This window comes from Humulus lupulus, chromosome 1 (genome assembly GCF_963169125.1).
Source record: "Humulus lupulus chromosome 1, drHumLupu1.1, whole genome shotgun sequence".
NCBI lineage: Eukaryota > Viridiplantae > Streptophyta > Magnoliopsida > Rosales > Cannabaceae > Humulus > Humulus lupulus.
The window spans coordinates 6,794,868-6,809,147 of NC_084793.1; the positions used below are offsets into that span (position 1 = coordinate 6,794,868).

At 34.7% G+C, this 14,280-nt stretch overlaps 2 protein-coding genes across 2 annotated transcripts; one reads left to right on the top strand and one right to left on the bottom strand.

Moving 5' to 3' along the window:
• Window positions 1–2,012: 2,012 nt before the first annotated feature.
• LOC133784571 (cellulose synthase A catalytic subunit 4 [UDP-forming]-like) lies at window positions 2,013–7,355 on the top strand. The gene is made up of 12 exons (XM_062223868.1): window positions 2,013–2,150; window positions 2,246–2,444; window positions 3,232–3,365; window positions 3,459–3,534; window positions 3,625–3,781; window positions 3,873–4,485; window positions 4,580–4,717; window positions 4,916–5,041; window positions 5,149–5,361; window positions 5,452–5,967; window positions 6,094–6,444; window positions 6,562–7,355. Exons 1-12 carry the CDS (start codon window positions 2,091–2,093, stop codon window positions 7,141–7,143), a joined length of 3,165 nt encoding a protein of 1,054 aa, XP_062079852.1. The 5' UTR covers window positions 2,013–2,090; the 3' UTR covers window positions 7,144–7,355.
• A 1,598-nt stretch (window positions 7,356–8,953) lies between these two features.
• On the bottom strand, window positions 8,954–13,244 carry LOC133784564 (MDIS1-interacting receptor like kinase 2-like). Its single transcript, XM_062223861.1, has 2 exons — window positions 9,693–13,244; window positions 8,954–9,601 (listed from the first exon to the last, which is right to left on the bottom strand). Exons 1-2 carry the CDS (start codon window positions 12,997–12,999, stop codon window positions 9,228–9,230), a joined length of 3,681 nt encoding a protein of 1,226 aa, XP_062079845.1. The 5' UTR covers window positions 13,000–13,244; the 3' UTR covers window positions 8,954–9,227.
• Window positions 13,245–14,280: the final 1,036 nt, after the last annotated feature.

Genomic DNA, 14,280 nt, shown 5'->3' on the forward strand with positions numbered 1-14,280 from the left:
GGTCTTAACAATGGAAGAAAGCAAATGGGAGGTGAGGAGAAGAGAACATGCACTCTATCGTGGGGGAAGGGATTTAGGGTTTGTTGTTAATGTGAATTTTTTAAATTAATTAAGTGCCATTTCATTAATTTTTAGTAAATTAAATAAATTAAAAATAAAAATAAAATGAAATGTTATTTTGCAAATTTCAGTTTGTTAGATGGTAATTTTGACAAATTCCTCGCCAAAAAAACTCATTTTTTTCAACTAGTTGAGATAACCGGTTACACCAAGTCAAAAGCTAAAATTAAAAAATTCTCAAAATGTTGATAGTTTGACACTTGGCAAAACAAATGGAACCCACATGAAGGACTAAGTCATATGAGGAACTAAAGAATTTGCCATATAATATATATATATATATGTGAGTAATAATGACATGTGCACTCAAACATTGCACACATTGACGTGTCACTACTTTTTAAAACAGTGGGTCCCAATTTTAATAAATATGATTTATTAGGATAAACTGCCACATCATTAGTGTGTGTAACGTTTGAGTTTATATTTTGGGTGCACATATCATTACTTATATATATATATATGGAATGACTTAGGGATTAGTAGGGAAAACGTTGAACCCACTTAAGCAATTTTTTTTTTTTTTATATACATATATATATATAATACATCTTTTTTTTTTGGCATCTGGATAGATATAATTCCAAATTTTTTTATAAGAGTACATTGTAGATATTTATAATATCCTGCAAATTTTCAAAAAATTCTAAATAGTTTACGAAGCCGAAAATAGAGTTCAAATTGTCAAATTTTACACGCATACACAAAAAAACAGGTACGTGTGCAACAGACTACTGTTTAGACCCCGTTTCGGTACCATAATTTATTCAAAATTTCTTGAAAATTTGTAGGATGTTCTAGATAGCTATAATGTAAACCATCGTATAAAAAATTTGGAAAAAACGTTGTATCCCTCCATATATATATATTTATATAACTATAACTCTATTGTAATATTATATTCAGCCCAAGGATTAGTCATTCACACAGCAAACCCAAAAAGTGGCAAAAGAATAAAAAAATCCAACAGACATAAATCATAGAACTATAATAATAATAATAATAATAATAATAATAATAATAATAAAATCCAACAGACATAAATCATAGAACTATAATAATAATAATAATAATAATAATAATAATAAGAAGAAGAAGAAAATGGATGCCCGTGAACATTCTTTTTTCGTTTTGGCATACAAAGAATTATAATCTATAACTTTTTTACAATTAAAGTTTATTTTAGTTATTTATGATACCCTATAATAATTTAGAATTTAATGAAAATATCCTAAATTTTTTTTACAATGAACACAATCATATATATAAAAAATTAATATTATAATTTTTCTACTTACCAAAACTAAATAGCTCTTAAGGAGTTGCACCACATAATTTTTCTATAATTATAATTTAAAAAATTATACTATAATTATTAATTATTCATTCACTTTATTCTTAAAAATATATATATTATTTTCTTTTAAATTCTTTTTCATTTTTAGACAACAAAATATATATAAAAAACACTTTATTTTCTCATTTTACTTTTTAAATTCTCACTATTAATTTAAAAATACATCCATATAAACACATAAATAGATTTAATTAGAATATTAAATACCATACTATCATGTTTTTTAATTTTTTTTTATCAAACTAGTGATTATCAAACCATTGAAAAACTACTTTTCATATTATATATTTATTTATGCAGTTCTTAAAAATTAATTGTCTTGTTTATAATTAATTAAGTTATTAGAAAGAGAGAGAGAGCTTTGAATGAAAGCAAAGAAAGACACACATGGATATCTCTTCTCACCTAATATATGGTGATCACCAAACGTCTCTTAGAATCAAACTTACGATCGACTTCCCAACTCACAGTTGGTAGACTCATCAGATCGATCTCCCTCTGCTTCAACCTCACACCATGCCATTGCCATTGTCACCATTCACATATATCTTTCTATAATAACACCCCATCTTTCCTCCTCTTCACCACAATATTATAGCTTCATCGATCATCCATGGCTGGTTTCGCCGCCGGTTCCCGAAACGCCGTCGAAGGTGGTGGTGCTGCTGCCGAGGTACCTATATTATACACACACACATATATATATATATATATATAATATTGTTGTAATTTGATAGTGATTACGATGATGATGATGATGATGATCAGATGAGTCGACAAGGAGGTGGGTCGAGATCAAGTACGTGCGGAGTGTGTGGCGATGAGATTGGATACAAAGAAAATGGAGAGCTCTTCGCCGCCTGCCATGTCTGCAACTTCCCCGTTTGTCGACCTTGTTACGATTACGAGAGGAGTGACGGTAACCAGTCCTGCCCTCACTGCAACACTCGTTACAAGCGTCACAAAGGTAAATAAATATATACATATATATAGTTTCTCTTTTGCTATATAATTTTTTTATATGACAATCACCCTACCAAATAATTATCCTCATATATATATGTATACTTCTAATTTACAATATCAAAATCAAATAACACTATAAATGTATAATGTATAAGTACTATTGAAATTAATTATACATTGTGTATGAAATTTGAGTGTGAAAATTGAGAATACATCAACTCTGTATATAAATATAAATGGAACTTCTTAGGTAGATGCGGACGTTTTTTATGTTTTGTTACTTGGACAAATTATAAACCATTTTTTTTTTTAATGAAAGTGTACGTTGCAGTAGATATTTCACTAATTCTTTTAAATTTCTTAATAATTTACAATGTTGAAATCATAAATCAAAAAATTTATTTTACACTTATAAAAAATTCACTAATTTCTCTATATAAATATAAATGGAGCTTCTTAGGTAGATGCATCTTTTTTATCCCTATTGTATTATTATTTTTTATTTTTGGTACTTGGACAAACTATAACCTATTTTAGAAATTTTAATAATTTATTTTGCTGAAATATAGTTAGTGTAAACTCTAATTTCAGAACGATAAATTATTCAAAATTTCTCTAACAAATACATACATGATATAACTATACTGTACATTATCTTACGAACAAATTTGTTTATAATTTATCTAAATACCAAAAATAAAAAATTGCTTCAAACTTAGGTGCAAAAATGATACCCGAAAATTCCCAAATATAAATATATGCATTGTAACTGTATGTGTATACTATAGGTTGTCCAAGAGTAGCTGGAGACGACGATGAAAGCTTGGACGGTGAAGATATTGAAGATGAGTTCAGGAAAAACATTTATGCTCGTCAGGAAGATTCTGATGATCATAAGCTAGTTAATCACTTCGCTAGTTCGGTAATATATATATATTTATATATATAATTTGATGATTGATTCTTTATATGATATTGATATCATATTTATGTATATATAAATTTGAATTTACAGGATACTGAAGACAACAATAATAATAGTAATGATAAAAAGCAATGGAATGCTCAAGCCTTGTCTGTTGCAGGAAGTGGTAATCATAATTAAGCACGTATAATTATTAGTTAATTAATCATCTAATTTTCTTAACACGAACTGATTTGATTTAAAATTGAATCGATAGTGATTGCTGGTAAGGAGTTTGAAGGAGAAAGAGAAGGTTACACTAACGATGAGTGGAAAGACAGAGTAGAAAAATGGAAGGTTAAACAAGAAAGGAGAGGTAATCTTCTCAACAATGACGATGCTAACAATGATCAAGAGGTTGACGATGACTACCTGTAAGTATATATGTGTATATATATATAGCTATATAGCCACATTTCCATTTTTAATGTATATAGATATATGATAATATACATATAATTGTAGATTGGCCGAAGCTCGACAACCACTGTGGAGAAAAATTCCAGTCTCATCGAGCTTAATCAGTCCTTACCGTATAGTCATCGTTCTCCGTCTCTTGATTCTCTGCTTCTTCTTCCGATTTCGGATCTTGACTCCGGCTTGGGACGCTTTTCCATTGTGGTTGATTTCTGTGATATGCGAGATCTGGTTCGCCTTCTCTTGGATTCTCGATCAGTTTCCCAAATGGAACCCTATTACTCGCGAGACCTACTTGGACCGCCTCTCGATTCGGTTCGAGCGCGAAGGCGAGCCCAATCGACTCGCTCCCGTCGACGTCTTCGTCAGTTCGGTCGATCCTCTCAAGGAGCCTCCGATCATTACGGCCAACACGGTTCTTTCCATCTTGGCTGCCGATTACCCAGTTGATAAGCTTTGCGCTTATGTATCGGACGACGGTGCTTCCATGCTGCTTTTCGATTCGCTGGCTGAGACGGCTGAGTTTGCTAGGAGATGGGTTCCTTTTTGTAAGAAGCATAATGTTGAGCCCAGAGCACCTGAGTTTTACTTCTCTGAGAAGATTGATTACTTGAGGGATAAGGTTCATCCTAGCTTTGTTAAGGAAAGGAGAGCAATGAAGGTAAGGACACAGAGATATGGATTATGGAAATTTGTTGTTTGTTTGGTTCTATATTATAATCAAAATGGTTAATTGATTTTTTGTGGTATTGCAGAGAGAATATGAGGAGTTCAAGGTTAGGATTAATGCATTGGTGGCTAAAGCTCTGAAGAAACCAGAAGAAGGGTGGGTGATGCAGGATGGTTCTCCATGGCCTGGAAACATTACTCGTGATCATCCCGGAATGATTCAGGTTTATTATATTACAGATTTAACTGGAAATCATTTTATATTTATATATTTATTGGATTATAGAACTGTTCTGATATTATTTGGGAGAAAGATCAAAGAAAATGAGTATGAAAAAGGTTTACTTCCAATATGTTTTGAGCTTATTCTTGTTGAAGAAATAGATATCCCAATAGATAATAATGGAAACATTGCTCTGTAGGTTTGGCTGGGAAGCGGTGGTGCACTAGATGTTGAAGGTAAGGAACTGCCGCGTCTTGTGTATATCTCTCGTGAGAAACGCCCCGGCTATCAACATCATAAGAAAGCAGGTGCCATGAACGCTCTGGTGAGTACTTAGCTATCTTTTAAACGAAGCTTTTGAAGGGAAAAGAAGAAGATTGATTCTGTTAGCATTGCTTAATAACTTGGGATTATTGATTGTTTTTTAATTAGGTTCGAGTTTCAGCTGTGCTGACAAATGCTCCGTTCATGTTGAATCTGGATTGTGATCACTACCTTAACAACAGCAAGGCCGTGAGGGAAGCTATGTGCTTTCTAATGGATCCTCAGTTGGGAAAGAAGCTTTGTTATGTTCAATTTCCTCAAAGGTTTGACGGTATTGATCGTCATGATAGATATGCCAATAGAAACACCGTGTTCTTTGATGTAAGTGATATTAATAAATTAAGTGTGTGTGATTGTATTCTCTGGTTCTATCAAATTTAGCTCATTGTCTGATTTCTGCCTTCATTGTAGATCAACATGAAAGGTCTTGATGGGATCCAAGGACCAGTGTACGTTGGTACTGGATGTGTCTTCAATAGGCAGGCTTTGTACGGCTATGATCCTCCGGTGTCTGAAAAAAGGCCAAAGATGACATGTGACTGCTGGCCTTCATGGTGCTGCTGCTGTTGTGGTGGTTCAAGAAAGAAGTTGAAGTCGAAGACTAAGAAGAAGGGGTTGTCAAGCTTGCTTGGGGGATTATACAAGAAGAAAAAGATGGGAAAGAGTTATGTGAAGAAGGGGAGCGAAAACATGTTTGATCTTGAAGAAATTGAAGAAGGGCTTGAGGGTTATGAAGAGTTGGAGAAATCATCGCTCATGTCACAGAAAAATTTCGAGAAACGATTCGGACAATCACCTGTTTTCATAGCCTCCACTCTTATGGAAGACGGTGGCCTTCCAGAAGGGACAAATAGCACAACACTTATCAAGGAGGCCATCCATGTTATAAGTTGTGGCTATGAGGAGAAAACTGAATGGGGCAAAGAGGTGAGAACCATTGTAATCTTTACTGCAAAGCTATAAGAATATATAGTGTTGCATGAAAATTCCAACATCATTTATCATTTTAATGACATCTTCTTTGCTAATGTTACTTATAAAATTGGTTGGCAGATTGGATGGATTTACGGTTCAGTCACTGAAGATATTCTGACAGGCTTCAAGATGCATTGTAGAGGATGGAAATCAGTGTACTGCATGCCAAAGAGAGCAGCTTTCAAGGGATCAGCTCCTATAAATCTATCAGATCGGTTGCATCAAGTTCTGAGATGGGCTCTTGGTTCAGTCGAAATCTTTCTTAGTCGTCACTGCCCCTTATGGTATGGCTGGGGAGGAAAACTAAAATTGCTCGAAAGACTTGCTTACACCAACACCATTGTCTACCCTTGGACTTCCATCCCTTTAATTGCCTACTGCACCATTCCTGCTATCTGTCTTCTGACCGGAAAATTCATCATCCCAACGGTAGGTAACCAAGCATATACATGTAAAGCTATAAGCTCAAAACTCTTTCCTTTGTTAAATTGGAACACAGGTTAGCTCTTACAATCACTAATCACAAAACCATTCCGTTTGTTGCAGCTTAACAATCTTGCTAGCATATGGTTCTTGGCTCTTTTCCTTTCCATCATTGCCACTGGCGTTCTTGAGCTCCGATGGAGTGGTGTCAGCATCGAGGACTGGTGGCGTAATGAGCAATTCTGGGTCATTGGTGGTGTCTCTGCTCATCTTTTTGCTGTCTTCCAAGGCCTCCTCAAAGTCCTGGCTGGAGTTGACACCAATTTTACAGTGACATCAAAGGCAGCCGATGACGCTGAGTTTGGGGAGCTCTACCTCTTCAAATGGACCACTCTACTTATCCCACCAACCACCCTTATAATAATAAATATGGTGGGAGTTGTTGCTGGAGTTTCTGATGCCATTAACAATGGCTATGGTTCATGGGGTCCTCTGTTCGGGAAGCTGTTTTTCGCCTTCTGGGTCATTCTCCATCTCTACCCCTTCCTTAAAGGTTTGATGGGAAGACAAAACAGAACTCCCACCATTGTTGTGCTTTGGTCGATTCTTATGGCTTCAATCTTCTCATTGATTTGGGTTCGAATCGATCCATTCTTGCCTAAGCAAACTGGACCAATACTCAAACAATGTGGGGTGGAGTGCTAGACCTTCCTCTTCGATGAATTTGTGTGCAGTTATTTTCCATGACACCTTTTCTTGTACAAGTATTTGATTTGTTAATAAGTTTCCAAGAGTGACTTGAGCATATGTAGCTAGGAATACTGAAAATATATTGGAACTACATATAACTATGTATCTCAACCAGAACTGTTATGAAATTTTGATCCATATGCCAAAATAATATCCTTTTTAATTAATTTGACTGTTTCACTTTGCTTATATTTGTATATGGTCGTAATCTTTCTTTCATTGTTATTTCTTCTTACTTATCATTCTTTAGTTTTCAAAAGATGACTGATAAATATATAACATTTACCTCAAGAATTTTCATTAATTAGTAATCATGCAATAACATTCTCCTACTAGTTTTTACTTAGAAAGTAATTCTGAATTGCAATGAATCATACTCATTGTCTGTTTAAATAAAATCCTACATAGTGAGTTCATTTAATGGTCCTATATGTAATTTGAAGGGTTTATATTTTTTTGGACTCTGTATTTTGTTTCATTACTTGTTTGGATCTTGTGTTTTGACAAATTATTTTTTGGACCTTATATTTTGTAAAATGTTTCAAATAGAACTCTAAATCTAATTTTGGTCAAAGTTTTCTCAACTGAAATCACAAATAATTTACCAAACTAACACTTCAGAACAAAAATAAAATCATTCTGCTTAAAAAATGTGTTGTTATATTCAATTTTGTCTTCATTAAAATTGAGTTTAAGAGTCTATTTGAACAATTTTACAAAATATAAAGTCAAAAAATAAATTTTTTAAAATACAAAATCCAAATAAGTAATCAGAAAAAACACATGTTGCAAAAAAAAAATATATAAACCCTAATTTCAACAAGTAGTATTGTGCTGCATTATTATTTTGCAATTGTAGAATCATAAAAAAGTTGTCTAATGAAAAGGAGAAGCAAAGGGACCACTCAAATATGTACACTGCATTAAAAGAGAAAAGAATATCATTTACTCTAGGCATAATGTGATCCTTTTGTATCTATGACTATGATATAAACTTTGTGGAGATGAAAGCAAAAGTATGCACAGTCTTCATGGACCACATCCATGTGCATGGGAATGAAGGAAAGGTCAGTCCATTAAAATCACAGAATGGCCACACTTGATCCATAGTCAACATTTCATTTAAGAAAATAAAGTCAGTCGTGTCCTTATTCTTTGACTATGGAATTCCAAAAAGCATTAAACACTGTTTTAAGAATACGTTGAAAAAGCATCCAATAATTTTAGCAGGTCAAACTATATACAGGCCTGCAATAAAGGGTTTTTACACCTCAACTATTATGGCTGCTAAATTTTTTTAGTTTGTTATATTATTGTGTAATTATTTTCTAACATAACTAAGTGATGATTTGGCACTTTAGTTATTGACACATCACAACCATATGTATAATTATTTTTTTTAAGTTAAAATTATTTCAAAAGAATAAAAAAATAATTTAAAAATGATAAAAATATATTTTTTTACTTATTTAAAATAATTTAATTTTTTAAAATATATATTTTAATTTTCATAATTTTAAAAAATATATTTTTTAATTTTTATCATTTTTAAATAAGTAAAAAAAGTAAAAAAAAATAGATTTTATAATTTATAATTTTTTTTTAATCTTCTGAATTAATTATTTTTAATTTAAATTATTCACATGGCGTAAAAACTAACTGAATGGGCATAATAATATAATTGGTAATAGTTAGTGACAAAAATCAATTTTATTCTTTATAAAGAGTACATGACATAACAAGTGCTATCAAAACAATAATATAATGTCTGAAAATAGTTTTTCTCGACAGAAAAAGTTCCATTCACGAGAATCTAATTAACATTTCACCAATCTGGCGAAAATCCCAGAGATTATTCAGGCAATACAAGCTTATATTTGATGACTACTCACTCCACTCTTATTAATTTATTTTATGCTAAAAAAAAATAAAAAAATTATAAGATTATACACAATTCTAAACTAGGTCTGTATCTACTCATATCATATTACAGAGCTAATTTTTGCTCAAACAAAAACACCACTACTTACATTTTCTTCTCACTTTCGAAAGCCCGTTAACTTGTTCATGGTAATGGAGCCAAAGGGTTCAGATAGGTAAGGCTGTGTGCGAGCCGATAGTTCTTGTGCCACGAACCGCATGTTTGGCCTCCTGTCCGGATTGGTTCTAGCGCACGACAAGGCTACAGACACCATGAACACCACTGCCTCAGCCATTTCTCCATCAGGAGGTGGCAACCTCTGGTCTAAGACATCCTTGAGAAGCAATTCAGTACCATTTGACAATGCTCTTGTTGATGCCGATAGTGATTCTAGCATCTCCCCAGGGTGCCTTCCCATCATTACTTCTAATGCAACAACTCCAAAGCTAAACACATCGCTCTTATCTGTTACACGCATTGTCTGCGCCAGTTCTGAATTTCATGATAAAAAATGATCAAAAATCAGTAAAGGGTATATTGTAAACACAATGTGCTTATATAAGGATTTGTCAAACAAATTTACCTGGTGCCATGTAGCCATATGACCCCTGAGCGGTAGTCCAATTAGCAGAGTCAGGGTTCAACATTCTGGCTGTGCCAAAATCAGACAGTTTAGGCTCAAAGTCCCACTCGAGAAGTATATTGTTCAAGGTGACATCTCGGTGGACAATGGGAGGAGAACAGTCATGGTGTAGGTAAGCAAGCGCATGAGCCAGGCCTTGAATGATTTTCATTCTTATTTCCCAGACAAGATCTTCACTGTCTAAGCCATATAACACTTTTGCCAAGCTTCCTTTCTGTATGTATTCATACACCAAGTACATGCAGCCCCTCCTTGAACAAAATCCACATAGCTTTATGATGTTTCGGTGCCTGACTTCAGTCAAAGTCTTTATCTCGTTAAGGAAACTCTGGCGGTAGCTCTTCGGGACTTCGTTCGAGTCGGACACGTTCAAACGTTTGATAGCAACAGTACCCGAAGATAGAACAGCCTTGTACACACTACCAAATCCTCCTTTTCCAATGCAGTATTTCTCGGAGAAGTCCTCAGTGGCCTTAACAATTTCACGGAAAGTGAATTTTGATTCTTTTTCCCATATAAATGACTCGGGGTTGTCGAACCTGTCAGAGCTTCGGTTCTCGTCGTCGAGGAGTCTGCCTTTCTGACGTAATAAGCAAATTATAACAGTCACACTGGCAAGTATTATCAAAGCACATACGGGAACAAGGACCCCTATAAGAATATGCGTCGTTTTGTTGCTTGATTTGTTGTTTAACGTTGGGCTACATCGTTTGAGGTTGACCTCTTCAGTGTCTCCGCATAAGCCAGGGTTTCCCAAGTAGGCGTTCTTGTTTTGGAAAGCTTTTCCTGTTGGGATTGGACCCGTCAAGTTGTTGTAGGAGAAGTTGACCGAAACTAGGCTAAGCATTCCGGAAAACGGTGGGATATTGCCGGAGAGTTTATTATGTGAGACGTTGAGGATCTCCAGTGATGAAAGCTTGGCCAAGTTTGATGGGATTTCTCCAGTGAAAGAATTGCTGCTGAGATCCAACATGTAGTTCAACGAGACCAAGTTGCCAAGCTCTTCAGGTATTTCACCAGAAAACTTGTTGTGACTGAGATTCAAGCTCGACAAAAATTTATAATCCTCGAGCCATGTTGGTATGGTCCCAGAAACATTGTTCGCAGACAGATCAAGAGTTTGCAGCCTCGATAGCTTGGACAGGCTTCGAGGGATGCTACCAGTGAAATGATTGTTGCTGAGGTTGAGCTGGAACAACAGGTTAAGGTTTCCCAGTTGACTTGGAATTTCCCCAATTAACTCGTTGGACTCTAAGCTCAAAACTTGCAAATTTTTCACATTCCCCAGTTCAGGTGGGATCTTACCTGAGATTTTGTTTCGACCCATCTGCAGTCTGGTGAGATTCTCACATTGCTCCCACGTGCTTGAAATTTGACCTACGAATTGATTGTCGCTGAAGAAGACGGATTCAAGAACTGGGTGAACACCAAAAGCATTGGTGATGTTGCCTGTGAATTTGTTCACATCGAACCTTACTCTCTTCAAATTGGTGCATTTTCTTAGGCACTCGGGCAATGGTCCCGTGAAGCTGTTGTTGTTCACAGTCAAAGTCACTAGCTTGAACCCATTACACAAATATGGTGGCAACTTTCCGGAAAATGAGTTGTTTGAAAAGCTAATGTCTTTCAAATTAGGACTGTTCTTCCCAAAGTCTCTGGGGATTGTTCCTGTGAACTTATTGGTGAAAACAGAGAACCCCACCAAGTTGCTGAGGCTGGAAATGTTAACCGGCAACTCTCCTGAGAGTCTGTTGGTGTTAACATCAAAAGTTGTCAGTGATTCTAGATTTCCAATCTCTGGTGGGATGGTTCCAACCAGATTGTTGTAGAAGAGTTGCACAGAGGTGAGGTTTTTGAGGTTCCATAAAGAAGATGGAATTGGACCAGTGAGATGGTTCCCAGAAAGATCCAAGTTATCTAGTTTCTTCAAGTCTCCAATCTCTGAGGGAATTGGACCACTGAAGTTATTTTGGTATAGGAAAATATGAGTGGCATTCTTCAATAGCCCAATTTCTTTAGGAATTTGCCCACTGAGGCTGTTGTTTTGAAATTGTAGTGAGGTGAGAGCAGTCCAATTGGAGATCAAGACAGAGGAGAGAGTGCCAGTGAAAAAATTATCAGATAAGCCAAGATCTGTGAGACTATTCAGATTGGATAATGAGTATGGCAATTCTCCACCGAGTCCATTTGCAGCCAAAGCCAAGTAAACGAGCTTAGTGCAAGAACCAAGCGCAGAAGGAATTGTTGAGTTTAACGAATTCATGCGAAGATCAAGACGCAAGAGATTCTTGAGTTGGCCAATAGAAGAAGGAATACTCCCACTAAAGGAGTTGTTATACAGTTCAAGAACCTCAAGATTTTGTAGGAGACCAATTCCTTCAGGAATTTCACCACCGAGAAGGTTATTTGGGAAATGAAGGTGTGTGAGCTGAGAAAGCTTTGAAATGTTTGATGACAAAGGTCCCTTAAATTGATTATTAGTGAGATTGAAAGATTGGAGTTTGCCCAGATTGGAAAATACAGACTCTGGAATTGAACCTTTCCAACTGTTTTGAGACATGTCTAGGAAGGTCAAGTTCCTACACTTTGATATGAAATCTGGGAATGTTGAATTAAACTGATTCAAATAAATATCAAGGTAGGTCAAAGAAGGCATGCTTGAAAATTTTGACCACTCAGAATTCACCAAATTGTTTGCTCCAAGGGATAAGTACCATACCTTTGGTAGATTGCTGATCTGGTAAGGGATTGGCCCCTCAAGAAAATTGTTGAACAGACTGAGATATTGAAGCTCTGTTAACCGGCTTATCTCCACTGGTATCTGTCCTTCAATATCATTGTCACTCAAGTCCAACACAGTGAGCTTGGTGAGATTACCAATGGCTGTTGGTATGAAACCAGAGAAAACATTGTTGTTGAGGTTGAAGACGGTGATGTTAAGGAATGGAGAGAAGTTGAACTGGTCTAGAGTTCCATTCAGGTCCATACTGGAGAGGTCTATTTGTGAGATTTCTCCAGTGGAGCCATCGCAGACAACATTGGTCCAGTTGCAGAGATTGTTGACGTTGTTGGTGGACCATGAATCCAGAGAAGATGGTTCCAACTCCAAGCTTTTCTTCCAACTTATAAGAGCCTCTGCTTGTGTTCTTGGTGAGGAAGCAATCTTCAATGGAAGTAAAGAAAACACAAAAATGTTAAGCAGAAGAAGAACAAGAAGAGAGAAACGAGTTCTTGGAACTCTTCCCATGGTGTTGACTTCAGTTTGTGAAGCTTGATCTGAATAAAACTGGATTTTGTTTTCACCCTCTTATAAAGGAAAAAGAAAAACTAATGTTCACATTCATGACTCTCAGAATCAAAACATTCACATTTCAATTTTGGTAACTGTGTTCTCTGTCATTGCAGAGAGAAAAAAAAGGTTTATAATAAATCCAATTCTACAATTTCAAAACATATTGAATTCAGCCAAGAAAATTCAGAGTGAAAATGACACAAGTTGAAGCTTTCAATAAGAGCAAGTTGGGTTCATTTAGTCAGTAATGATTATTTAAGACGCGCTTCAATAATGATTATTAATATTATATACAATTTTACACTTCAAAAGACATTTTGAAGTAAGCCATTAATGCCAATCGAAATTTGCTATGCCTTTCTACGAAGGCTCTCACGTAATATAAATATTTATATATGACTAATTATAGGAGAACTCAAAATATTTACTCAAATATTAAATTTTACATGCAAGGTAGTACTTTAGTATGACTAATAACATTTATTAAAACTATGATTCACTCTTTAAAAAAGTAGTGACACACTATTATATATAATGTTTAAGTGCATATTGTGGTACACATATCGTTACTTTTTATATATATTATAATTCTATGATGCATACCTAAAAATTGGTGCATATATTTTGTGTTTCTCAATTGTGAGTAATTTTTTTATGAGTGTGTATATTATAATTATTTAGAGCATTCTACAAATTTTCAGTAAATTTTAAATGATTTATAGTGCCGAAAATTAAGTTCAAACAGACTATTTTTTACATGCATAAAAAAAATTAGTCACGTATGCAACAACTTATTAAACCTAATTTTCGATACATTAAATTATTCCTAATTTCTTAAAAATTTATAATAATAACTACAATAAATACCACTTAAAAAAAAATTGAGTCAAAAACTTTTGGCGAACCGGAAACCCAAAAAGTAAGCAGTGTCACACAGCATTTTAGGTATTCACGTAGAAGTGTCCTCTATATATATATATATATATATATATGTGAATATAAAAACAGAAGAAGTGAAAACTAAGGACAACTCAAATGCGACTGCACTGCATTTTCCACTTTGTTTATTATTAATTTCCAGGAAATGGTTTCTTGACTTAAAAAGTAAGTTGACTTTGAGAACTGTGTTTATCTTGATGTAGAAAATCATGCTTAACAGCTTCATTATGGCTATTAAAATATAAGTGGCGTCAGTACTAAACCATGATTTGTGTATATAATAAGCTCATTATTTTA

Excerpts from the sequence above, each read along its gene's own strand:
- LOC133784564 (XM_062223861.1), bottom strand. The coding sequence starts at position 12,999 with ATGGGAAGAGTTCCAAGAACTCGTTTCTCTCTTCTTGTTCTTCTTCTG. Across the intron at positions 9,602-9,692 it reads ATATGGCTACATGGCACCAG|AACTGGCGCAGACAATGCGT; the intron begins GTAAATTTGTTT and ends CATGAAATTCAG.
- LOC133784571 (XM_062223868.1), top strand. The coding sequence starts at position 2,091 with ATGGCTGGTTTCGCCGCCGGTTCCCGAAACGCCGTCGAAGGTGGTGGT. Across the intron at positions 2,445-3,231 it reads TCGTTACAAGCGTCACAAAG|GTTGTCCAAGAGTAGCTGGA; the intron begins GTAAATAAATAT and ends TGTATACTATAG. Across the intron at positions 3,366-3,458 it reads TTAATCACTTCGCTAGTTCG|GATACTGAAGACAACAATAA; the intron begins GTAATATATATA and ends TTGAATTTACAG.